Here is a 26,769-nt window from a genome sequence, read left to right on the forward strand (position 1 = left end):
CCAGGGCATTCCGGGAGCCAAAGTTTTCAACTGTTTGGTGCCTGGTCTTCCAACCATAATATCCCTATGGACCCCGAAGAAGAAAGATCACTGTAGGCACAGCGGCTCGAGGGGAGATAGCGATAAGTTAAAACTTTCAAAGAAATAATATTATGTGTGTTTATCTGAAACAAAATATTGATAAGCAAAGTTCTGTACATGAATTGTATTTTTTATCTATAAGATCAAGCAAATCAATTGGTACAGTATATAATTTATCTCCTCTTTGTAGATAATAATTTAGATTTTGTTCTATTTCACAATAAATCGTCAAAGAACGTTTGTGATTTTTACAAAAAATATACAGTACATTAATTTGATATTTAAAGTTTGACTTCCTTACAAAGCTTTGGTTATTAAACGTGAGGGTTGATTCGGAGTTGGATGCAATGCAGATATTCCTACAAATGGTCGATGTTTTTTAACTGGTGTGAATTTTAATGGTGTGTCTGATGCAGGATTGTTGAGTCTAAAGATGCACAAAGTGCGCATGCCATTCCTTGGACATTCAGATCCAACAATGTACACCAGGGAAAGGCTTATACTAGTATTTAGCACCAGGCCCGCTGAGAGCAGCAGCTGGCTAGGGTAATAGGGGGCGTGGCCTAATCGCGGGAGGCGTGGTCACGCCCCCTTCCCGGGAAAATAACCCAGTTTTGCAGCGCTGCAAAGCGGCGCTGCACACTGGGGAGGGGGTGCTCTGAGCCCCCTCAGCCCTGCTCAAAGCCAGGGGTGGCGCGATCAGTGTGATCGCTCCCCCCCACAGGTATAGGAGACTGCTGTGGCTACTGCTCAGCAACCACGAGCAGTCTCCACTGCAGCTCAGCACACGCTGTGTGCTGGGCTGCTGTGAGGGAGGGGGGGGCGGCACCAGACCCGCGCCCCGACAGGGCCCCTCAGGAAGCCCGGGCCCGGGTAATCCGTACTCGCTCCCCCCCCTCTCGGCGCCCCTGTTTAGCATTAAGTCGCAGATGCAATTGCGGAAAAAGAAACACACACGGTCACCACTGCATCTAACTCAGAGTCTGATCCATAGGGCCAACTATAATAGGGTGAGAGTTTGGGAAATGTGAGAGTAAACTCTCATACTTTTTAAACTCGGCCAAAGTAATAGAGTCTGAGAACATACAAACTCCAATGTTTTCAGTCTCAAAAAACTCTCACGATTTAAGGTCTCATGCAGATGTTTTCCCGTTTTGTAAATATTACTCGACCAGTGTAATAGTGTGAGAGTTTACTGCTAAACTCTTATGTTTTCTAAACTCTCACCCTATTACTGCACATTTGGCCCGTAGTGTATAAATGACAAATCCCTAAAGAGAGATTTCTGAAAACCTCAGATATAAATACTCATTAGGCCAGAAAGGAATTTGTTATTATCAACATAACCATCAGTATTGATAAAATGGCAACAATTTCTGTAATGCTACATAACTTTATAAGGGGTACAGACATATTACATGCTAAAAAAAAATAATTATTAAAAAATGGCCAAGAGGGGGTACAGTATTGTAACTCAATAGTTTCAAGCATAGGGAACAATATGAAAGAAAAAAATAGAAAAACCATAACTACTGCACTGTAAATATACCTTTGCAAAGGGCATGAAATACTGCTCCACATTTGGTTCTTCAATCTTCTGTGGGTTCTCATTATCATCAGCAATAATTATTTTAATATCTGGATAAAACCTGCGGATACTCTTAATCAGGACTCTCAGCTTTTCATAACGGAAAAATGTTTTTGTTGTAATGGTTACAAGTGAAATTAGGTTTTGATCTGCACATATTTAGAAAACAAAATAATAACAGATTAATAAAGAAAAATGTAAATATGTGCACAGTGTATACATCATAATATATGAAGGACATAAACATAATCATTTGAAGTTTGAAGTTAAAGACTCTTGACCTGATTCAGATCTGCATGCAATTGCCATCACAGCTGCTATCCCTCACGGATTGCAATTGTGAAAATATGCTAATGGCTCACTCACCATCCAGCACTTAGAGATGCCCACTGAAAGCATCTCACATTCACCGCTCATGCATAAAACCGAATACATCAAACGCAGATCAGGCGCCATCAGCCTTCTGAGTAAGTCTAAGCTGCCGCAGACACAGCCAGTATCGAGACATGCAGTGTGCGTGTGTGTGTTAGGCTTAACCACAGTACCGCACAAGATCCAGCTAGCAGCACAAGTTGCTAAAAAAAAAAAATCAAAGTGTCTTTTATATTTTTCTGTGTGGTTGTGTGCGTGCGTGTTAGGTTTAACAGCAGTACTGCACAAGATCCAGCCAGCAACGCAAGTTGCAACCTAGTGCTGCCCAATTACAGTTGTGATCAATCTGTGCTCTGGGCCCAAGTTCTGGAGCTGAAAAAAAAATAGAAATCAATTGGTTTTTTTTCTAATAATTGTCTATGTGTCTGTGCGTATTAGGCTTAGCCGCACAAGATCTAGCAAGTCGGCAATGCAACCTAGTGCTGCCCGACTCCAGTCGTCATCTATCTGTGTTCTGGACCCCACAACCGCCCCTCAAAATATAGTGTATTTTGTCTATTTATTTTCTGTGTGTGTGCTTGTTAGGCTTAGCCACACAATATACAGCAACACAACCTAGTGCTGCCCGACTCCAGTCGTCACCAATCTGTGCTCTGGGCCCAAGTTCTGGACCCGAAAAAATAAAGTGTGTCTTTTGTATATTTTTTTTCTGTGTGCGCACATCTGCACGTGTGTGAATTTTGTAACTGCACCTTGGCTACACTATTGGTGCTTGTGACACTGCTTCAAGACCGCAGAAAATATGGTGGGCTGTCACATGACAGGAGAGCAAGGCCAAGAACCACATGTTGTAGCTGCCGCCAACAGTCCTCATGATAATGCAAGGACGTCAACTTCCTTGTCCTCTATGAAGGCCCATGCCTTCAATCCGCAAGAGTATCCCAACCATCATCTTTGCACAGTCCTCAACTCTATTAATAATTATATCAATCAGTTTTGAGTCAGCAAGCTGGATGCAACCTTTTGGCCCTTTAACTAGATGGAAAAAAAATCAATATTGTGAGCTGTGAGGTAACCAAAATTGACTGGAAATGAGTGGAAATAAATGTTATTGAGGTTATTAATACTGTAGGAACAAAAAAAGGCCAATTTTATGTGATTTTAGCAGTTTTTTTGAATTTTTAAGAAAAAAATCCAGATCCAAAAACAAAACACAAAAACAAAACACAGAGGTGAGGTTTTGGCAACCAATCCAGATCCAAAAGCAAAACCAAAACACGGGCATCGGCGCACATCTCTAGTAGCAACAGGAGATATAACAAAGTGGCAAATCTGTAACTTGAGTACAGATCCAGGCAGTGGCGGCTCCAGTGGTGGGGCTGCAGCGCAGTCCAAAATTCAAATAGGGGAGACTACCAGTGAGTCCCAGCCATCTATGTTTGGCAGCGTTTGAAATGGCAGTTGCAGACCCTCCAACATGACCCATTCCATTAGGTACAAAATGCTCTGCTCCTGCACTTCCTTCTTAATTGATGATTGCAGCCACCTGTGGTGAAACACCTGTCTTATCAATTACCTAGGTGAAAGTCCAGGAGCAGAGCATTTTGTACCTGATGGAAGGAGTCATGTTGAAGGGAAGGCAGTTGGTGTGGCTCCCCTATTTGAATTTTGGACTGCACTGCAGCCCCTCACCTCTGGAGCCACCACTGGATCCAGGTACACAGGAAACAGTTATCTGCAGACTTGCAACTACAGGCTCAGCTGGGATGAATATACTTTGCTGCAATAGACAACAACAGACACACAGGATGGATTTAAACAAAGCCAGGACTTGATATGATTGAACTGGCAGGGTGAATCCACAATAAATCGCTGGGACTGGACACAGACCGGAGGTGACACAAAAGGTAAAGCTGGAGGGTCTTGACAAGGCACAGACACGGAGCTGGGATAGACACAGGACAATGCTACTGGGCACAATCCAGCAGGATACAAGAGCAGGACTGACAGGGACTCCACATAGAAGACTGAGGCAGGGTTCAAAGATGCAGGTATACATGGGCAGGATACCAGGACACAGAAACAGACGGGGAGACTGGGAACTTTACAGGGTACAGCGACCGCGTGACAAGCTCACTAGAATCAAGAACTAGGAAATCTCACTGGCAGGAAAGAACTGACCAGAATCCATAATGAAAGGGAGACATACCAATCACAGGAGTCATCCGGCTGGAGGCAGGTAACAAGGTATTCCAAACAGGTGAGCTGATACACGTAGCTGCCAGCAACCTAATTGCTAGGAAACAGCCAGAATACAGGCAGGAAAGAGCCATAGCAGCGTTTAAGTTGCTAGGCAGCTGCTGAGAGCCACATACAAAAAGTATGGTGGTCGCTCACATCAGCTTAATGACATTGCACAGGTGCTTGTAAAGGGCGGGGTTTACACTGAACTTCAGAAAAAAAGGGATTTTCCCTCCAGCACACTGCAGCAATATCAACAAAAATACTTGAATCCTACATGATAATAGAAATTCAGAGGTATTGGTTACATACATTTGCAAATATATGGATAAGCGCCGGGCCAACGTCAATCTGAGAGCCAATCAGATAGCAAGCCACAGCGGCCACACAACAGACATATCATATTTTTATTCACTGAGCCAATCATGGATGAACAAGCCTATTACTTGCTTTGATTTATTTTTGTAATAGTGTAAATGTTTTATATTGGTGACTACTAAAAACTACATAGAATCACAATCACCTGGTCCAGAGTCATATAAAAGTGGAATCTGTGGTTGTCTTATCTTCAGTGGGAACTTGGCCACATGTTCTCCCATCTGAAAGGTTACTAAAAAAACAAACAAGGGAAAAAGCAGATTTAGCATACATCATACAAATATAACCTATTTTTAAACAGTTGTTAATTATACTTGTATTCTAGACTGACAGTCAGAGGGCGGAATTCAATTGTTTTAGCTCTCTGCTTTTTACTTTGTTATTATCTCCATATGTAAGTGGCAGGACAACTCTTATGGCAAAGGGCCATCCCATCGAGGAGATTTAAACATATTTTGCATTTGCAAAAATATTTGTATTGTCTGCAATTTCTGCATACGCGACAATTAGTGTTGGTGATGGCAGCCTAACGCTGATCAGAGAAGTGGTCGGGGAGCAGACGGGAGGGAGCCAGCTAGGGGAGTGGGAGCAACCGGGGGAGCAGAGGTGACGGAACTGGCTGTAGCAACGGAGTAAAGCAATAGGAGAACACCTCTTCCCTGCTTTTCTCCATTTCTAAAGGTAAAAGGGCACACAATGCCATCCAGAGATGTTTCTTAAGATGAGAGAAGCATTGCTTCTATCATCTATATAAATACTGTTCCTGCACAGCTGCACATGCTGCAGGAATGTGTAAGGAGAAATGAAAAGACACTTTTATGTAACTAACTGAATACAGGAAAAACAAAAATATGGCATCTAAAATGCTGAAAAAAAGACATATTTTTGTTTATTAATAAACCCCTTAATCTTCCGATTCCACGGTCTATTAGTTGACAGAACAGAATGCTAGGAATAGTTACAGCAGTTGCAAAGGACTGTGGTGGGCAGTAGCCATCCCACTTATGCAATTATATGAGTAAGCCTAAGCCACAGACTGTATGAGAGAGACAATGGAGGCAAGAGCGAATCCAAACAATGAAAGTTAAATAGTGGAAGTAACAATGGGCCTGATTTCAGACCCACTCGCAAGCGGCTGTCCGCTCGCAAGTGGGTCGATGGTGTGCACTGCGCATGCGCACGACGGCGGGAGCTCCGTCGTGCGCATGCGCCAGACGCGATGAGCAAAGGACTTTCCTTCGCTTGTTGTGTCTGATCAAAGGGGGCGTGCTGTCGATGTTGATTGACAGCACGCCCCCTTTGGTGGGCATGCCGGGGGCGTGCCTCCCAGACGGGGGCGTTCCCAAGGGAACGCCTACCGTCAGAAGCCGTCCCACTGACATCACTAGTGATGTCAGTGGGAGTGATTTTGGCTCTGATAGAGCCAAAATCACTCCGGGCCTTGCGGTTGAGAAACTCAACCGCAGGCTCCGGCTCGCAGTGGCGATGGTCGCGATGGTCAAGACCATCGCGGCCATCAACCTGCACGCTCGTATAGGCTGTGGGTGGTGACCCACAGCTATACGAGCGTCCAGGAGGACGCTCCATAATTATGGAGGATGGCCCTCATTCAGAGCGTGCGCTCTGCTCAGAGCGTCCGGCTCTGAATGAGGGCCAATATCCCCAACTCCACAGAATGGTAATGCGGGGCTCCTGTTAACTCTTTCCTGCTGAGTTTTTTCTAGAAGATATTGCATCTTTGGAAAATACCATTGGTCTTTTTGCTCTTCTAAATTAACTAATAAAATTTAAGCAAAATGGCAAAAAAAATTTTTTAATGAAGTGAACTAAAAGTATTTTTTTAAAGAACACAATGCAATATTTGTATTACTTGCTGTGGCATGAATGTACAGTACCTTTCCAAAATATAAAAAAAAAATAAAAAATCAGGATTCTACATGTGGCTTTTTACAATAAAATCTTAAGTTGAAATGGTAAGACATTTATATTATTTTGCTAATTTTTGCCATCTCGATTTAAGTGATTGCAATGTGTTGGAATAATATGGTAGCCCAACAAGGCCTGCCATATTTAAACTAGAAAACCTACTGCATTTATTGGGAGGACTCTGTTTTTTTTGATAGAATATGGGGTAGATCCAGTGGCGTCACAAGGCGGGTGCGGGGGGTGCAGGATCCCCCTCAGTGACAGGAGCCGGGTGCTGCACTATAGCATTAAGTGCAGCACTCGGCTCCTGTCAGTGAGGGAGCCGGCACTGTCCATGCCCGCACCTCCTGCAACCCCCGCCGGGCATCACCCCATTGATACCTAATGTATCATTTTGTTAACCACGGCCACGGGCCGGGTTCGCGCCGCGAGGCCACGACCCTCCCGAAGGCCCGCCATGCGACGCCACGCCTCCAACACACCCCCTCCCGAAGGCCACGCCCCCATTTCGGCAGGTGCCGAGCGCATGGCGTCCCTCCCCGCACCGGGTGTTACCGTGGGGAGGGACGCCACTGGGTAGATCTGGGTATTAGATATTAGTTATTATTTATTATTACCAGTTATTTATATAGCGCACACATATTCCGCAGCGCTTTACAGAGAATATTTGGCCATTCACATCCGTCCCTACCCCAGTGGAGCTTACAATCTATATTCCCTATCACATGCACACACACATACACACTAGGGGTAATTTTGTTGGGAGCCAATTTACCTACCAGTATATTTTTTGGAGTGTGGGAGGAAACCGGAGCACCCGGCGGAAACCAACGCAAGCACAGGGAGAATATACAAACTCCACACAGGTAGGGCCATAGTGTGTATTGAACCCACGGCCTCAGTGCTGTGAGGCAGTAATGCTAACCATTATACCATCTGTGCTGCAACATTTGTGGGAAATGTAATTGTTTTGCTTTCTGTTTTAATAAATGTTTGGACCCATACAGTGGAGATAGGGCATGTAATGCCCTTCCTCATCTCAGGTGAACACTAGACAATTGAGGAGCAAATCATTTTAAAGAAAGGACTATCCTCTTTCAAATGTGGTTATCCTCATCTGTGCAGGTACCATGATAGGGCAATGGGGCACAGATATAGTTCCCTCTTCCCATTTATGGGATGTAATATGGAATACAGACTCACCAATATCCACCGCGTTTATGTCAAATTTAGTGCTGGTATAAGTTATATACTGTAGGATATGGTTCAACATTTCGATGTATGGTGTTACTATAGTTAAGATATTTGTTCCTCTCCCTTTTACTTCTTCTGAAACATCAGCAAATGTGTTAAAAATCCCAAGTGATGCATTGAGTATAACCTGGGTAAAAGAAAACAACCAAAAAATAAACTGAATTAAATCATAGTGCAATAAAACTCAATGCTGCTATTTACATATACAGTAAAGGCCCACACATACTGGATGATATTTATGAATGATATGAACGATAATGATATAGTTGAACGATATATATCGTTCAAATCGTCAAGTGTGTATGAACTTAATGAGGAACGATCCACTCTCCTGCGGGTCGTTAACGATATCCTCAGTTGTCTGTTCATGCAGCTAAGTCTGGCGAAATCGTTAATGATGCCATGCTGCCAAATGCAGCCTGGCCCAGATACCTCCCGCTTGGTCGTTCGTCGTTGCCAGCATCGGCAAGCGTGTATGCACTTGATAATACCGGCACCCCTGCAGAGTCCGTCGCTGACTAGGTCGCTCCGTACACACATCTTCCAGTGTGTACAGGACTTTATTCTGCCCAGATTATGATGCTGTTACTTCCTCCATAATTTAATTAATATTCTTTGCATAGTGGCATAAAAGTTGGCAAAACCGGACAAACTGTGTAAGTCAGTGGCGTAAATTCATCCCAGACGCCCGGTGGTAAGTCATAATTTGGTGCCCCCCGTCACAGCCGCTGATACTGTAATTTAGCAATTTGCATGCAGACAGGCTATAGATAGACGAAGGTAGCAGCTGATGGTCTGACATGGAGCTCTCCACTAGTGTATGGTGGCTTCTCAGGTGCCGGGAAGGGGTGCCATGTATTGGGCGGCTCTGACGGTACACTCCGAGTACATAGTTACAGCCCTAAGTGGGGTGAATATGTTGTGGACAATGGAGGAAGTGCCCCTTCAGAGCTGGAGCCCGGCGGCTCCATTGTATCCCATAGTTCTGCCCCTGGTGTAAGTAGAAATGTTGAGCTATCATGCAATCACTCTGCTAGCTTAGGGTTCTATTTAGGAAACAGAAAACTGAACCAAACCTGACAAGTTTAAGCGTTTTCTTATCTCTTCTCTTAGTGATGCGGCCACCATAGGTCTCACTGAGGGATAAGCACTTATGCTATAGTGTTATGGAGAAGAGAAAATCTATTCTCTCTATACATTTGTATATGGTGATATGGTTGGAGATAGCAGAGAAACACACAATTGTACGTGTAGATATAAAATATTAAGAAGAAATTGTAAATTTAAAAAAAGGATTTGTAAGTGTCATACATTCTTTGTATATATATATATATATATATATATATATACATACACACACACTGCATATATATATATATATATATATATATTTATTGTCGAAGCTGGATTATTGACAAGATCAGTTTAAAATTGGATCGCAGTGACGCCATCTTGCGACTGGCCGCAAGACGCCATCTTGGAAATGAGATCGCAAGACGCCATTTTGCGAATGGCCGCCTAAGCGCCATTTTAGATAAACTCACACTTTAGTACATGTGGCGATATTACTATTAGCATCATGCGATTGCAACTGTGACCATCGCCATAAGTTACGGCGATTCTTCAAAAGCCCATTTCATGACTTTACGTAGTTTGGGTGCTCTGGATAAAGTGTGTGTATTATTATAATTCCCCTAAAGGATATATTTCAGAAATGGCTGTACAGTATGTCAAAATTGGATTGCATTAGCTAAACAGAGAAAATGGACACGTGACAACTAGCCTGTGAAGACAAGCTTCATGGACATAACGTCTGCTCTCACTCCAGGTGGCCCTGCTCGAATACAGCAAGAGGGTCGTTTGTAGCACCTTACATTAGCAGGCTTCCTACAATAAAATACCTTCAAAGCTAAGAGTGTTATCTGAGGTTTGGGTCTTGTAGCTGTGCTAATTTGCATCCACACAGGTCCTGGGAGAACAAAGGGCCTGATTCAGACCCACTCGCAAGCGGCTGTCCGCTCGCAAGTGGGTCGATGTTGTGCTCTGCGCATGCGCACGACGGCGGGAGCTCCATCGTGCGCATGCGCCAGACGTGACGAGCGAAGGACTTTCCTTCGCTTGTTGTGTCTGATCAAAGGGGGCATGCTGTCGATGGTGAGTGACAGCACGCCCCCTTTGGTGGGCGTGCCGGGGGCGTGCCTCCCTGATGGGGGCGTTCCCATGGGAACGCCTACCGTCAGAAGCCGGCCCACTGACATCACTACTGATGTCAGTGGGAGTGATTTTGGCTCCGATAGAGCCAAAATCACTCCGGGGCTTGCGGTTGAAAACCTCAACCGCAGGCTCCGGCTCGCAGTTTCGATGGTCGCGATGGTCACGACCATCGCGGCCATCAAACTGCACGCTCGTATAGGCTGTGGGTGGTGACCCACAGCTATACGAGCGTCCAGGAGGACGCTCCATTTTTATGGAGGGCGGCCCTCATTCAGAGCGTGCGCTCTGCTCAGAGCGTACGGCTCTGAATGAGGGCCAAAGACCAGTATTTTGGAGCCTGAAAAGGGTGGGGGCTGCTGGAGCATGAGCAAGTCATGGAACTATAATGCTCAGCATTCCCCACTGCTAGGTGTTCTCATACACACATTAATACGCACAATTGCGCTGTTAACTAGTCGCATATTAGCAAATGCATAAGATCCTGTATGAAAATGCTAAATATTAGCTTCATGCACACGCATCTGCCCCAAGTTAACTAGCATCTTTACATCAAACCCCACATACTCACACATTACATATTCACATACAAGGTTCCATAAGCTTTAAGGTATAAGATTCAAGTATGCACATTTACTATAATTTCTATGAAATAAAGATTATTTCGTAACTAAGGTTTTATACGTGATAAGTAAGCCATGTTTGGTATTGTACTGATGCGGACTCATTTTACAGTATTCCAATAATATCGATGGAGAGATCGCAACATGCATTCGCAACTTATGGACCGCAGAGACTTCAAGCAACAAAATGTACATCATATGAACAACTGTTAGGATTTGCATGGGGCGGGAAACCAGAGAACACCAGTTGTTAGAGGCTGGATCGTGCCTATTTGAACCAACCTGTTAAATGCCTTGTAACATATACCCTCTCCTTTAGGACCAATGGTATTAGCAACAAACTTCTCTATTGTGTTGTTTATTTCTGGGGGGTATAAATATGTGTGCTCTGACCCTGGGTTCCTAGTCTTCGTGCTAAATGCTGATTGACGAGGGGTTTCTTGCTGATGCCTAACATCTGGACCAGAGAGCGCTGTGTATGTATAATCTCTTTGCGCTAAGATTTTATGAGGATCATAGCGTGTAACTGCTGTACTTTTACTTGAATAATACTTTGTGCTTTGGAACCACAGGTTCTAGGTCTGGAGACTTTATTTACTGTATGACTGCGTACGCAAATTAGCGTCATCATTAGAGGTTTATAGGCAGGATATTAGAAGGTATAGGCAGGGGTATATAGAGGTTCAAAGGCAGTATCCTTAGTTGGGGGCTCATAGTGAAGTCACTTACCCACTCACATGGCACTTACGGTTATCGATTTCTCACCAAAGGGTGGAGTGGCCACATGCAGGGTTTACCTGCAACCGCTCGGTGCTGAGAGATCGCTACCCATTTTTGTGTGAGCCAGGGACGCTGACTAGATCCAGGGACAAGAGAGGAAAAAGTTTGTTTTCCTTTGTTGATAGAACCTAACATTTGAAGGGGTGTCGCAGTATTGAACACGCGGCTGAGTAGCAGTTTTGCGCACAGTAAAGACGCACTTTTGTGTACGCAGCTAAAGGTTGTCATACGGTTGTGTGGTAGTCGCATTATTGTGTATGTGACTGGTCGCACAATAGCGTATACGTACTTCCGGTCGTGCTGCCATGTGTTTAAACAAAGCCGTTGAGGTTTACATTCTCTTCAATTGTTGTCAATATATGAGTTAACGTGTATTTTCTGCGCAGGAAAAAAAGTGTGTAACAGTGAGTATTTGTTGGTAGGGGAAACTTGTTCCCTAAAGTTAGAGGCACCGTATGACCTTTAAGGGCTAAGTGCTAGCCGCTCAGTAAGCAGCTTACCGTTCTATACACAGTAGCAGGTGTACATGTTGTCTTTGTTGTAGAGAGGTGCGTGGAAGTAGCCGACTTAAACTTCCATAGGTGTGGAAGTTGCCTTCTTAAATCTTATCCGGGTGGGTGGCGTAGCCTTCTTCAAATCTTCACAGGTGTGTGGGCGCTGCCGTTAAATTGTCCACAGGTAAGTGAAAGTATCTTGACTGTCTTTCACCAGTTTAAATCTTTATTGAAAAACATAGGAGTTGTCTCAGAATGGGGGCCATGCAAACAATAGAGATGTTAGACAATGATGTGCTGCTAATGGAAGCGCCGTTTGGATCGGCCCGTCGTATTATGCATACTAAGGGCCTGATACAGAGCCGGATGCTATTTGCACTCGTTCAGAAAAAGACGCTGGATATTTAAATTGGGCGCTCGCTCTTTGCGGTCTGTTGACGCCTCTATGTCTGAGCGAGCATCCGAAACATGCGCTCGCTATTTTGCCTGGCTACCACAGCCCCATCTTGGCTGTATCCTCTCGGCAGCCGATAGGTGTGATCCCACCCCTTTTTAAATTTGCTTGGGCGGATTCCACCATTAAAGCATTTTGTGTTTTTACCTCCCTTTCAAAACTTTATTGAACCTCTAACCCAACATTCTAAACATTCTCTATAGCCGCAACCATATCCTCTGGCTGTACTTAAGAACTTCTATTATTTCTCTCACAACAGATGGCAAGGGGTTAGAATCTTCATCCTGCACACTTTGGGCCTGATTCAGACCCGCTAGCAAGCGCTATGTGCTCGCGAGTGGGTCGATGTTTAGCCACTGCTTTGTGCGCTCGTCGGAGCCGGCTCCGACGTGCGAGACCCGGCTAGCGACGGGCGCTCCGTCACTCCAGGTTTTGCACCAAAAGGGGGCAGCTGTCAATTTTGATTGACAGCTGGCCCTGTTTTGTAGGCGGGCCAGGGGGGTGGCTGGCCAAACGGAGGCATTCCCGAAGGAATGCCCGCCATTTGGGGGCGGTGCCACTGACATCACGAGTGATGTCAGTGGGTGAGCTTCTGGCTCTAATAGAGCCGAAAGCTCACTGGGGCTTGCGGGAAGGAGACCCTTCCACAAGGGTCTTGTCGTAAGCCCCGATGGTCGCGATGGTCGATACCATCACGACCATCATCTGGCCACTCGCAATAGCTGTGGGTAGTCACCCACAGCTATACGAGCGGCCAGGAGGCCGCACAAAAAAATACAAAAACGCCCTGATTCAGAGCGAGCGCTCTTTCAGAGCGTCCGGCTCTGAATCAGGCCCTTTGTGAGATGTCTGGAATTAAAGAAGCAACATCAGAGACTGCAAATGTCCCTAGGAGGTTGAGTCTTTCCAATTTCTCCTTATCTCTAACACATTGATCTATAGGGCAAGTTGCTTTGACTAAAGACCCAATGAGCTTTGAACAGCTCTGCTGCTGCACATTGCTTGCCAAGACCCAGCCATCAGGAGCAGACTTTTTCAAAGGCTCTATCTGTTATTTTTATTTAAACTCCATATCACTAACTTTAGGTACAGCTTTGTCATTGGAAACTCTATCCCCCTGGGAGAACTACACATCTTTAAACATAACTGGGAACTAAAGGTCAATGCAAGCCATTCCAATTTCTGTAACGTATATTTTTGAGGAGTTTTTCAGCATTGCCTCACTAATAGTAAATCGATCAATCGCATCAACATGGCCAGAATTAAATACCAGAGTGTAAGGCAACTTATTTTCCTTTTGTACTTTTCCCTCTTCCAAGTGGCACTTTTCCTCAGTTGCAGAGAGCTGTTCTTCCAGCTGGGTATTTTTTCCCACTGAAATTTCCAACGTGTTCTGACTCTGCAGAAAATTGTTCTCCATAACTTTACATTAGCAAGTCCCAATTTTCGTTCAGCTATTTCAGATTCTGCAACTTTTATTTTACACTCAACTCCACCTGGAGATTGTGCAACTGTTTCTGTGCACTTTATAGACAATTTCTCAAGGTTCCTATTTTCTCCTTGCAAATCCTCAATCACAGCACATATATGGTAAAGTTCCTTCTCCAAAAGTTTGTTCTGCTGTTTTAAACAGAACTTCCTCTAGAAATAGATTTCTTTCCACAAGACACAGTGAAATGTCTCTGGAAGTAGCCAAGTTGGACTGGAACACGTATGCTCCTCAAAACTTGCTTGAAGAAAAACAATTACCATGTCTTTTGCATTCCTGTCTCTTGAGCGTGATTCTGCAGCATATGGAGATATTCCTTTTTTGCCCTAGAGCAGTGTTTCCCAACCTCAGTCCTGAAGGCACAGTAACAGTCCTGGTTTTAGTGATATCCATGATTGAGCACAGATGGTTAAATCAAAATAACTGAGGTACTAATTAAGTCATTTGTGCCCAAGTATGGCTATCCTTAAAACCTGGACTGTTAGTGTGCCTTAAGGACCGTGGTTGGGAACCCCTGCCCTACAGCATTCATAGAGCTTCACAGTTAAATGTTCTCTCTTTAATTCACACTCTGCACGTTTGCTTGTGTGGACACAATTAAAGAGTCTTTTTCTTTCAAAACCAGTGCTAAATACACCACTTTTCCTTGTGTGTGTGCTGTGCCACTCTGATATCCATTGAAACATTTTTTGTAACCCTTCCACTTCCTGCTGAAGTACCACACACTTTTGTTGCAATTCAACAATACAGTATTTTTATCTTTCTCTCCAAGAAGCACATTATTTCCATTCTTTTGTTTCAGCATAGATTTTTTCAACACTTCAGCCTCCTCAAAGTTTAGACAAAACTGCCAATTTGAAGTCTGTCTCTTTGAAAGCTTTAATTTCCAACTCTCTTTTTTCATCCTCTTGTTTAAATTAGATTTTTAAAGAGTATAATTCAATATGTAACATGTCAACAATTTGATCATGCAATAGATCTTCAGTAGACTTTTAAATAACTCACTTATCTGCTCCACAAAATACAAAAGTCTTCAATGCAAAACTTAATTCATAATTTTTAACAGATATGCATTAAAATATCTCATAGTATTAAATTTGTTAAGATGGTGAAATATAAAAAGATAAATTTGTGCAAAAGAGATGAGAATTAACGTGTATAATAAAATAAAATGTAAAACTAAAGTTAATAATTTGCCATTCTTTCAAAATGATCAGTGTTTAGTAACACAGTGTGGTTCGTTTCTCATAGTTTGTTCTGTTATTTATGTTGCAATTAGTTATTTCACGAGGCTAAATGCCTTCATCAACTCATTAAAAGGAAGTAGCAAGGTGTATCAAACAATGCAGTGACTGGTAATGTGTACAGTCAGTATTACAAGCTGATACAGTGTCTTCTCTTCTTATGCTTAGATATCTTATCCTTTTGTATTGTCATGCAAATGCTTATTGTAAATATTTCTTAGCTATGCAGTATACACAAATATCTGTTGTAGTTCTGAGTCTCTTAACTCCCTATCTGTAAGGTCCTTAGTATAAGGTTTAATCTCACAGCAGGTATATTGTCTTAGTATATAGTTGGTCAACACACCTAGTATTAATGGGTCTCCACTACATGTGATCTATATTAGTAGTTCCCATTATATAGTGTGTGTGAATCACATGCCATAAAAAAGGATTTATAGGTCAAAATGTTAACCTTTGCAGCTCTGGGTATTCATGTATACAATAATACAGCTGAACCTTTAGGCAATTGCAATAATTCCCAGTGCGGCGTATAGCACATGTAATATTTTATACTTGGACATCAGTAGCTGGAGCATAGGCCTCATATATTTATCATAGCTTTCTATAGTCATAGGCAATTGCAATTAGTCTCAGCGCTATGTATAGCACATATATAATTTTAACTTAGACATCAATGGCTGGGGTTTATGTCCATTTAGCAACATATTAACACTGAATGACATTAACAATCAGTTACAAATACCCTACAGCCGTTTCACCAGTCAGGCTTTCTGAAGGCATCACCTGTCATGTAATTTCCTTTCCCTTAAATACCCTTGCCTTAGTTCTGATTGGTTGTCAGCAAGTCAATAATGTTTAACATCATTTGAATGATAGTATAGTCTTAATAGTAATCCACCAACATGCACCTCTTAAAACATAAATATGAACAGTTGACTTAATTATTGTAAGTATAATGTTAAAACACATTTGTTATTTCTCAGCCAGATATCCTATATAAAATTAGATTTTGAGTTTATCCATTATATACATAATAATGAATCCTTTATGTTAGATCTTAGATACGTATAAGGTGTATCACAATCCATCTCCATCCATCTAATGTTACCAATTGTCATAGTGGATTTTGTAACAGTGATTTATATTTATTAAATTTGAATTTTAAATCACTTCATTTCAGTATTATTACCTTTGCAGTTGATGTGATCATCTTAATCATGTTTAACGGTATGAATGGTAGTATAGTTCTAAAAGTAATCTACCAACAAGAATTCAAAAGTATTCTTATTCAGGGGGGATCTTAGCCTCAGTTATTTAGTGCTCATATGAAAGGATTAAACAATGTGCTCAAATTACCAAATGTAACCTACTAGTGATAAAAGTGAAAGTAATAATTTATTTTTAATACTGTGCATTGCAAATGTGTTAAGCTCTGTACACATGGAGCGATCAGACAATGATCAGATATTGTTGTCTGATCGTCCTGCATGTGCTGGATGTTCGATATCGTACATCCAGCACATGCACCAACACCCAAATGACTATCAACGATCGCGGGTCCCTATAGTTACCAGGCTAACCTGGCCAATATCAACCAGGTTGGCCTGCATGCATGGGCAATGGTCAATATCGATATCAACCATCCATGCCCGTGCATCGACCATCGTTTGAGGGTTGGAAGGGCCGAAAAACAGGATGATATGAACTATAATGATATGATCGATATCGTTATCGTTCTTATCATCCTGTTATATTTGACCGTGTGTACGCACCATAACTCTCTTAAGAAATGCTAACTCAATGTGTTTGTGCAGTTTTAATATACATCTGTACTGAGATATATAATAATGATATCAACGTGAATATTTAATAATTATCTGTGCTCCTATAAAAGTGAAGTGATTGTGTGAATATAGTTGTCATTTTTATAATCTCAAAAGTATATAGGTAAGTGACCACATTGTGAATTTTTCTTGAGACTAACCCATTATATGAGGTACTGTAATTGCCGGTAGGTACAACGTGTGATAGATGATGTATTGTCTATATCATTCTTGTCCTCTAGTCTCCTAATAGTTTTCTATCTTAGATCTAATAATGTTTCTTATTAATGTATTGTTTCACCCCTAATTATTAGGGGATTTGTATATTCTATATATTCTCCAGTTATATGATATCAGTTCATCACAGATTCTGTCTTCAGGTTTGTATTGTTGTGGAGATAATCCATTCATTATAAGGGATCAGAGAAAGGCAGCAATTTTTTTATTTTCATACATAACCTATGAATCAATACTGTCCATCAGGAAGATCCATCGTGCCTCCTTCTGGAGAAGTTCTTGTGTCAGATTCCCTCCACTGATTCCCAGATGTATTTTTTCCATTCCAAATGCTGTCAACATTTCAGGATTACCATTATGTGCTTTCAAAAAGTGTCTGGCCACACTAGTCAGGGTTTTGAACCTTTCACGATCCAGCTTGGCATTTTTAATGCTCCTCAAATGTTCCATCACCCTAATTCTCATGGCTCTGCTGGTCATGCCTATGTACAATTTCCCACAAGGGCATGAGAGACAATATATTACTCCAATGGATCTACAATTAATATAATTTTTAATTACATGGTACTTACCAAATCGGTCCAGAAATTGTTGAATAGGTGTTATATACTTCCATGTATTGCAGTGTCCACATTTGTGGCATCCAACAAGTCTCTATTGTTTGTTAAAATTTAATGAGAAATGGCTATGCACCAAGATGTTCCTAGGGTTGGGTGATTTTCTCCAGCTTGTATAGATACGATTTCCCAATAACTCTTTTAGATCTTTATCTGTTGTTTAGATGTTCCAATGTGTCTGGAGAATATTCTGTATGTCCATTCATTCTGTGCAGTAGGTGGCTATAAACCTTATTTTTTCTTCCATTTTGTCACCTGTTTTCTTTTTATTAATACTTCCATGCTAACATAGTACTTTCCTGGTAGACCTGGAACCATACACTGATCACAGACCATGTTAGTTTTATTCTGCTTTTGCATTTTAGATGCATCTTTCTCTGGAACATCTATTTTTAACAGAGCATTTTGAAAAGAATTGTCCTCCATCATATTACAGAGTTCAAAAACTTTAAATCTCCTCCTTGCAACATATTTACTTTACTTCCAGACTGTCGGCTCCAGTACTGGATTTGTAACTCTCAAACTGGAGACTGAACACTCACTGCATGCAACCTACCTTTTCTAGTAGCAAGGTTCTTTTTATTCCTCATATTTATCTACACCCAGTATATACAAGAACAGTTTTTCTTGTTTTACTGTATCACACTTTGCATTCAAAAGTATCCTTAACACAGCAAACCACTTCACCTGACACTGCAGGCATGGCACTACAACTACCTTCATGTAACACAGTAACTGTCCCTTTAATTGTTTTTTCAAAAGGCACCATACCCAACTCTGATGAGGCAGATTAAAACATATTTTCTTTAGCAGAAATAATCTTAGGTAGTAGCCCATTTTTTGATTGCACACTGCTGCATCACTTCAAAAACACTTGCTTTTAATTGCAGCTACAACTTTGTAGGCAATTTTTTCTCCACTCCAAAGAAAAAAAAGCATCACACTTGTGATTTATACATTTGCTCTTTGGTAATTTTTGCCTAACCTTTTTGCATCTTTATGTACACAGAGAAGTTTCTGTTTAAACATCACTTAATAAGAGGCTTTTGTCACTCAACACCGCCCTGGGCTTCATGTAAGTGAGTCCTGCCATGTACACTAGATGCTGCCATGCAAAAAACATCCATATTTAAACTGCTGCTGCAATCCACAAGTTTTTGCAAAGCTCTCAATTGCAAGCCAATTATTCACCATAATGTGATGTTCTGGGGTATTTTTCTCAGTAGAGTGGTCAGTAGTGCAGTATTTGGGTGCTCAAAGAAGGGTTACCATTAGGGGTGAGCGGGTTCGGATTCCTGAAATCCGAACTCCCCCGAGCCCCCCTGATCCGAGGCAGATCCGAGTCAGGCTCGACTTTTCCCACCTGACTCGGATCTGAAATCGAGGCAAAACGTCATCATCCCGCCTTCCGGGTCTCGCGGGTTTTGGATCCTATATAAGGTACCCGCGTCAGCGCCATTTTCTAACTCGGCTGTGGACAGTGAAGAGGGAGGGTGGGAGTTAGGGCTGGCTGGGCTGTGTAGTGTAGTCCAGTGCTGTGTAGTGTTGTGCTGTGCTGTGTTGTGCTGTGCTGCTGTTGTCCATAGGGGCTGTGTCCACTCCTCCAAAGTCCATAGGGGCTGGCTGTGTTGTGCTGTGCTGCTGTTGTCCATAGGGGCTGTGTCCACTCCTCCAAAGTCCATAGGGGCTGGCTGGACTGTGTTGTGCAGTCAGTTGTCCATAGGGGCTGTGTCCACTCCAAAGTCCTGTGCAGTGTCCCAGTCCTAAAGGGGTGCTGTAGTGTTGTCCAGGGGGTGCTCTGTCCATCAGGGATGCTCCCCCCAAGTGCAAAAAAAATTAAAATATTTTCTGTGTTTGTGAATTGTGTGCGCAGCAGCCGCACGTGCATCAACAAAGTTTGTGCCAAGCGTGCGCCTGTGTCATAAGTAAAGGGCTGGCTGGCTTGACCATTAAAGGGTGCTGTAACCCCCAAAGTACACTCCAAACAAAATAAAAAAATATTTTCTGTGTTTGTGAATTGTGTGCGCAGTAGCCGCACGTGCATCAACAAAGTAGTGCCAAGCGTGCGCCTGTGTCATAAGTAAAGGGCCGGCTGGCTTGACCATTAAAGGGTGCTGTAACCCCCAAAGTACACTCCAAACAAAATAAACAAATATTTTCTGTGTTTGTGAATTGTGTGCGCAGTAGCCGCACGTGCATCAACAAAGTAGTGCCAAGCGTGCGCCTGTGTCCCATAAATAAAGGGCCGACTGGATTGACCGCTAAAGGGTACTGTAACCCCCAAAGGGCACTACAAACAAAATAAAAAAATATTTTCTGTCTTTGTGAATTGTGTGCGCAGTAGCCGCACGTGCATCAACAAAGTAGTGCCAAGCGTGCGGCTGTGTCATAAGTAAAGGGCCGGCTGGCTTGACCATTAAAGGGTGCTGTAACCACCAAAGTACACTCCAAACAAAATAAAAAAATATTTTCTGTGTTTGTGAATTGTGTGCACTGTGGCTGCACGTGCATCAACGAAGGAGCAGCGCCAAGCGTGCACCTGTGTCCCATAAGTAAAGGGCCGGCTGGCTCATTTCTTAAAGGGTGGTGTAACCCACAAAGTGCACTAGTCTCCAACAAAAATAAAAAATTATTTTCTGTGTTTGTGTGCGCCTTAGCCGCACGTATATATCAATATAACATAAATGGAGGACCAAACTTTCTCCGATAAAAATAAAATAGGGAAAGATCAAGAACCACTCCTAGTGCTGAAGCTGCTGCCACTAGTCATGACATAGACGATAACATGCCATCAACATAGTCTGCCAAGGCCGATGCCCAATGTCATAGTAGAGGGCACATACAATCCCAAATGACAAAGTTCAGGAAAATGACCTTGAAAAAAACATTTAAATCATCTGAAGAGAAACGTAAACTTGCCAATATGCCATTTACGACACGGAGTGGCAAGGAATGGCTAAAGTCGATCCCTAGTATGTTCATGACTAGTGGTTCAGCTTCACATGACGATGGAAGCCCTCCTCCCACTAAAAAAATCAAAAGAGTTAAGCTGTCAAAAGCACAGCGAAGAACTGTGCGTTTTAAGAAGATATCACAAATCCCCAAGGAGAGTCCAAGTGTGGTGGTGGTTGCGATGCCTGACCTTCCCAGCACTGGACGGGAAGAGGTGGCTCTTTCCACCATTTGCACGCCCCATGCAAGTGCTGAAAGGAGCACCCACAGTCCACTTGCTGATATGCAAATTGAAGATGTCACTGTTGAAGTACAACAGGATGAGGATACTGGTGTAGCTGGCGCTGAGGAGGAAGCTGGCGAGGAGGATTCTGATGGTGATGTGGTTTGTTTAAATCAGGCTCCGGGGGAGACAGTTGTTGTCCGTGGGATGAAAAAGCCCATCACGGTCATGCCTGGGCAGAAGACCAAACATTCCACCTCTTTGGTCTGGCAATATTTCTATCCAAATCCGGACAACAACTGTCTTGCCATATGTACCATATGTAAAGGTGGAATAAGTAGGGGTAGGGACGTTAACCACCTAGGAACATCCTCCCTTATAAGGCACCTGCAGCGCGTTCATAAAAAGTTACTATCAAGTTCAGAAACTTTGGCTAAGACCGTAAGCAGTCCAGGGACACCTAAATCCTGTTGTCCTGTTGTATCCAAGCGCCTGCAAACCACACCGTCAACTCCCTCTTCGTCAAGTTCCTCCTTAGTCAGGATCGGAAGTAGTCCTGCAGGCCATGTCACTGGCATGACTGACTCTCCTATCCGGGATTCCTCCGGAGGATCCTGCATTGCTACGCCTCCTGCTGCTGCTGCTGCTGCTGTTGCTGCTGCTGGGAGTCATTCATCATCACAGAGAGGAAGTAGGAACACCACTACTTTTACTAAACAATTGACCCTCCAACAGTCCTTAGCGAGGAGGATGAAGTACGACAGCAGTCATCCTGAAGCAAAACGTATAACTGAGGCCTTGACTGCTATGTTGGTGCTAGACGTGTGTCCGGTATCCGCCATTAGTGCAGTGGGATTTAGACAATTGATGGAGGTAGGGTGTCCCCGGTTCCAAATCCCGTCCAGATTCCACTTCACTAGGCAGGCGATACCGAGACTGTACAGAAACGTCAGAAAAAGTGTCCTCAGTGTCCTGAAAAATGCCGTTGTACCCAACGTACCCACTTAACCACGGACATGTGGGCAAGTGGAACAGGGCAGACTAAGGACTATATGACTGTGACAGCCCACTGGGTAGATGTATCACCTTACGCAGCAACAGCAGCAGCGTCACCAGTAGCAGCATCTCAGAAACGCCAGCTAATTCCAAGGCAGGCTACGCTGTATATCACCGGTTTCAGTAAGAAGCACACCGCCGACAACCTCTTTGAGAAACTGAGGGAAATCATCGCCCAGTGGCTTACCCCACTTAGACTCTCCTGGGGATTTGTGATATCTGACAATGCCACCAATATTGTGCGGGCATTACATCTGGGCAAATTCCAGCAAGTCCCATGTTTTGCTCACACAATAAACTTGGTGGTGCCGAATTTTCTGAAAAGCGACAGGGGCGTGCAGGAGACGCTTTGGGTGGCCCGAAAAATTTCTGGCCACTTTTGCCATTCAGCGACTGCGTGCCGAAGACTGGAGCTTAAGCAAACACTCTTGAACCTGCCCCGCCATCACCTGAAGCAAGAGGTTGTGATGCGGTGGAACTCAACCCTCTATATGCTTCAGAGGATGGAGGAGCAGCAAAAGGCCATTCAAGCCTATACATCCACCTATGACATAGGCAAAGGAGGGGGTATGCACCTGACTCAAGCGCAGTGGAGAATGGATTCCGTGTTGTGCAAGGTTCTCCAGCCCTTCGAACTTGCCACACGTGAAGTCAGTTCAGACACTGCCAGCTTGAGTCAGGTCATTCCCCTCATCAGGCTTTTGCAGAAGCAGCTGGAGAAAGTGAAGGAGGAGCTAAGATGGAGCGATTCCGCTCGGCATGTGGGACTTGTGGATGAAGCACTTCATTCGCTTTGCCAGGATTCCAGGGTGGTCAATCTGTTGAAATCAGACCACTACATTTTGGCCACCGTGCTCGATCCTAGGTTTAAAGCCTTTTTGGTGTCTCTCTTTCCGGCCGACACAAGCCTGCAGAGGTGCAAAGACCTGCTGGTGAAAACACTGTCAGCTGAAGCAGAACGTGACACGTCCACATCTCCTTCTTCATTTTCTCCCGCAACTGGGGCTGCCAGGAAAAAACTTAGGTATCCTAAGCAACCCGCTGGCGGTGATGCAGGGCAGGCAGGACCAAGTTTGGACATCTGGTTCCGGACTGAAGGACCTGGCAACAATTTCTGACATGTCTACTGTCACTACATATGATACTGTCACCATTGACAGAATGGTGGAGGATTACATCGGTGACAGCATCCAAGTAGGCATGTCAGACAGTCCATACCTGTACTGGCAGGAAAAAGAGGCAATTTGGAGGCCCCAGTACAAACTGGCTCTATTTTACCTGAGTTGCCCCCCCTCTAGTGTGTACTCTGAAAGAGTGTTTAGTGCAGCTGGGAACCTTGTCAGCAAAAGGCGTAGGAGGTTGCTTCCACAAAATGTGGAGAAGATGATGTTCATAAAAATGAATTATCAACTCTTCCAGGGAGACCAGCCTCCAGAACGTACAGAGGGACCTGTGGTGGTGGATTCCAGTGGGGACGAGTTAATACTCTGTGAGGATGAGGATGTACACAACACTGAAGAGGGTGAGGAATCGGTGGATGAGGAGGATGAGGACGACATCTTGCCTCCGTAGAGCCAGTTTGTGCATGGACAGATTAATTGCCAGCTTGTTTTGTGGGGGCCCAAACGAACCAATCATTTCAGCCACAGTTGTGTGGCAGACCCTGGCGCTGAAATGATTGCTTTGTTAAAGTGTGCATGTCCTGTTTATACAACCTAAGGGTTGGTGGGAGGGCCCAAGGACAATTCCATCTTGCACCTCTTTTTTTTCTTTGCATTATGTACAGTTTGGGGCCTAGTTTTTCAAACTGCCATCCTGTCTGCCACTGCAGTATCACTCCTAGATGGGTCACGTGTTTGTGCCGCCCACTCGTGTCACTTAGCATAGTCATCCAGCTACCTTGGTGCAACCTTTTGGACATAAAAACACTATTGTGAGGGGTGAGGTGTTCAGAATAGACTGGAAATGAGTGGAAATTAAGGTTATTGAGGTTAATAATAGCATAGGAGCAGAAAAACTAACACATTCTGTGATTTTAGCTGTTTTTATGCTTTTTTAAAAAAAAATACAGATCCAAAACACAAAACCCAGAACCCAAAACATGGAAGGGTGGTTTTGGCAAAACCAATCCAGATCCAAAACACGAAGAAAGATCCAGATCCAAAACCAAAACACGAAAAGTGGCCGGTGCACACCCCTAGTTACCATACAGTTTGTCCAGGTTAAAACAAACAAAATTATATGTTTTTATTTTCTGTTACTGTATGCTGACAATATTAAACAGCCTAGCCCAGATTCAGGGCACTACATCACTTCTTCAGCCCTTACTATCAAGGGCAGCTAGTCTGCACACAACCTCAAAGACTCAAAGTCTCAGTACTGGCTGTTTGTTGCAGGTATGACCACAGGCCTCCTGGATTCCACAGGCCTCTTGGCCTACAGTGGCCTCCACTGACATGCTTGGCTGACACGCCCCCACCAAGGCAGCATTCTCTAGGCAGCCGATAGATGTGGTCACACACCTTTGTAAATTTGCCTGGGCAGATACCACCACCACAGCACAGATTAATTCGCTCACTGACACAACTTACAGTACCTTAATTCTACCACAATACACACACACAGATAGATGTATGTGCTAATAATAGTAAGAAATGCTGTTGCTTATACAGAGGAAGATAATAATTGGAAGACCGTCTACATAATTGTCCTGCATAATACCTTGTAATTCTGTTTGTACTTTGCTTGAACACTCAGCCCTAAAACAGAAAAAAAATGACACAATGTAATTTTTAGTTTATGATAAACCCTGATAGTTTTATGCTCAACTTACATGGGTGCTCAGAAAGGCATAGTGAGGCTGCCAAAGCAAATGGACTAAAATCTAAAATGTTAGTATGGGCTATGGACCAATATTTAAAATGTTGCCATTGCCAACATTTTTCCTTAATACAATCTTTATGGAACCAAACTTTAAGAGGTTATACAAAGCTTGGTTTTCCCTGTCTAACTTGAAAACACATATTAGGATGGACCCTGTTTTAAAACCTACAGTATGGGAAAAGGTGACATTTGTTAAATATGCTATGGGATTGTGCTAGGATAAGTCTACTAGTTTAAACTTATCCACTACATCCTCGCCTTTCAATAAATAAGCTGTCAGTATCACACCTTATTCATCTAGCACAAAAACCATCAAGATTTGTCTGACTATTATAATATATGTAGCATCTCAGTTCAAACATAACATTTGAATTTAATTACTCAGCACATAAACAATGTTTGTACAAAAAAAAAGGGATAGTGACATTACATAAAGATTTATACGTTATGAGATGCATGGCTTCCAGTGCAGGAATGAAAGACATAAACTACATGCAAGGCCATTTGTGTGAGTTAATGTAATCAACTATAAGTACTAATTGTTGTAGTTTTGTTCCCGTTAGCACTTGGTACAAATGCAGTATGTACAGAGCACGTTTCTCCATAGATTATTTATATTATCCGCATATGAGCACTAGTACTGTACAGTAGATGCCTCTAGTGGAAATCAACAGTGATAAATATCATGGCACTTGGTAATCAGTCACAAACTTTGAAGCTACTTCACAGATTCAATCCCTTTACCTTGTATTTGGATGGTGTGCAAAGGCATGACCTGCATCCCCTGGATAGGGTAACTCAAGGGGGAGTTGGAAGGAGCAATAATTAGGTCTTTCTTATTATTTCTGGTTCTAAAACATAAAAGAGCATGGTTTCAGGCATACTCATTGTAATATTAACTGCACAATGATCACTTTACAGCCACAGTGGCAAAGAATCACAATTACTAACTTATGTATTATCAGCATAAGAAAAAAATTGACTTAATACTAAAGACAAATCCACAGGATAACATAGAATCACAATGACTTATTTCAAATCCAAGGTAAAAAACAAAAGGAAATGACTTTAATATGGATTTGATTGAACAAGTTACAGTTATTTTCAGATTTGTAGATTTTGACCTTACTTAACTGTGGTGGATGAAGTATGTTACTGCTTAAATGTATAGTATTTTTTTTTATACATATGATCTCGTACTTTATAGCATTGCTGTTTTGGATTTTACTGCAAAAGGATTAGACAATTTACAGATCATTCACAGAAATATGCTTTTGTATAGTAATTGTGGGTTGCCAAATAATTGCTGGGAGTGTACTGATTGGTAGTAAGTTTATCTTCTGCATGAAAATGGAATATTCTACCACAAACCATAATGAGAGTGAGGCAATGGTCATGCCTGGATGAGGGGGTGTGCCTGGGGCACCAATATTTTTCTCTCTCCCATTTTTTCCCTGGGCGTTGCTAATTAATCAGGTGTCAGAGAAGGAGGTGGGGAGAACAGGGTGATGGAAGGAAAACAGCAGTCTTCACTGTTCTTCTTCCGTCAGGAGGCTCTATACACCATCCTGAGATGGCAAATCTTTTTTTAGAAGTTAAATGGAAAACTGAGCATTCACTGATGAATGGCTTTTCAATACTACATGAATTAATCCTTTAGTTTAGAAAAATTGTTTAGTTAGAAAATAATTTAGTATTCGTTCACTTTACATCTCAAGTCACAGATTTGGACAGTTAAACTTCCCTTTTAGCAGTCTATTATATTACTTTATCTTTATGATATGTTTTATAAAATAAATATATATTATATAGCAAACATCAATTATAATGTAATTGGAAT

General features: G+C 42.8%; 1 protein-coding gene across 3 annotated transcripts in view; it reads right to left on the bottom strand.

Annotated features, from left to right (window-relative positions):
• LOC148510712 (N-acetylneuraminylgalactosylglucosyl-glucoside beta-1,4-N- acetylgalactosaminyltransferase 2-like) overlaps nucleotides 1-26,769 on the bottom strand; it is a 301,958-nt gene that overhangs the window by 91,577 nt on the left and 183,612 nt on the right. For all 3 annotated transcript variants that reach the window (XM_088442515.1, XM_088442514.1, XM_088442517.1), the window contains exons 4-8: nucleotides 25,674-25,780; nucleotides 24,768-24,805; nucleotides 7,790-7,967; nucleotides 4,806-4,892; nucleotides 1,631-1,818 (exon numbers count right to left, since the gene is read on the bottom strand). In XM_088442515.1, coding sequence (XP_088298641.1) covers nucleotides 1,631-1,818; nucleotides 4,806-4,892; nucleotides 7,790-7,967; nucleotides 24,768-24,805; nucleotides 25,674-25,780 — 598 coding nt within the window. The remainder of the gene's footprint in view (nucleotides 1-1,630; nucleotides 1,819-4,805; nucleotides 4,893-7,789; nucleotides 7,968-24,767; nucleotides 24,806-25,673; nucleotides 25,781-26,769) is intronic.

This window comes from Taudactylus pleione, unplaced genomic scaffold, assembly GCF_031769625.1.
Source record: "Taudactylus pleione unplaced genomic scaffold, aTauple2 ptg000313l, whole genome shotgun sequence".
NCBI classification, from domain to species: domain Eukaryota; kingdom Metazoa; phylum Chordata; class Amphibia; order Anura; family Myobatrachidae; genus Taudactylus; species Taudactylus pleione.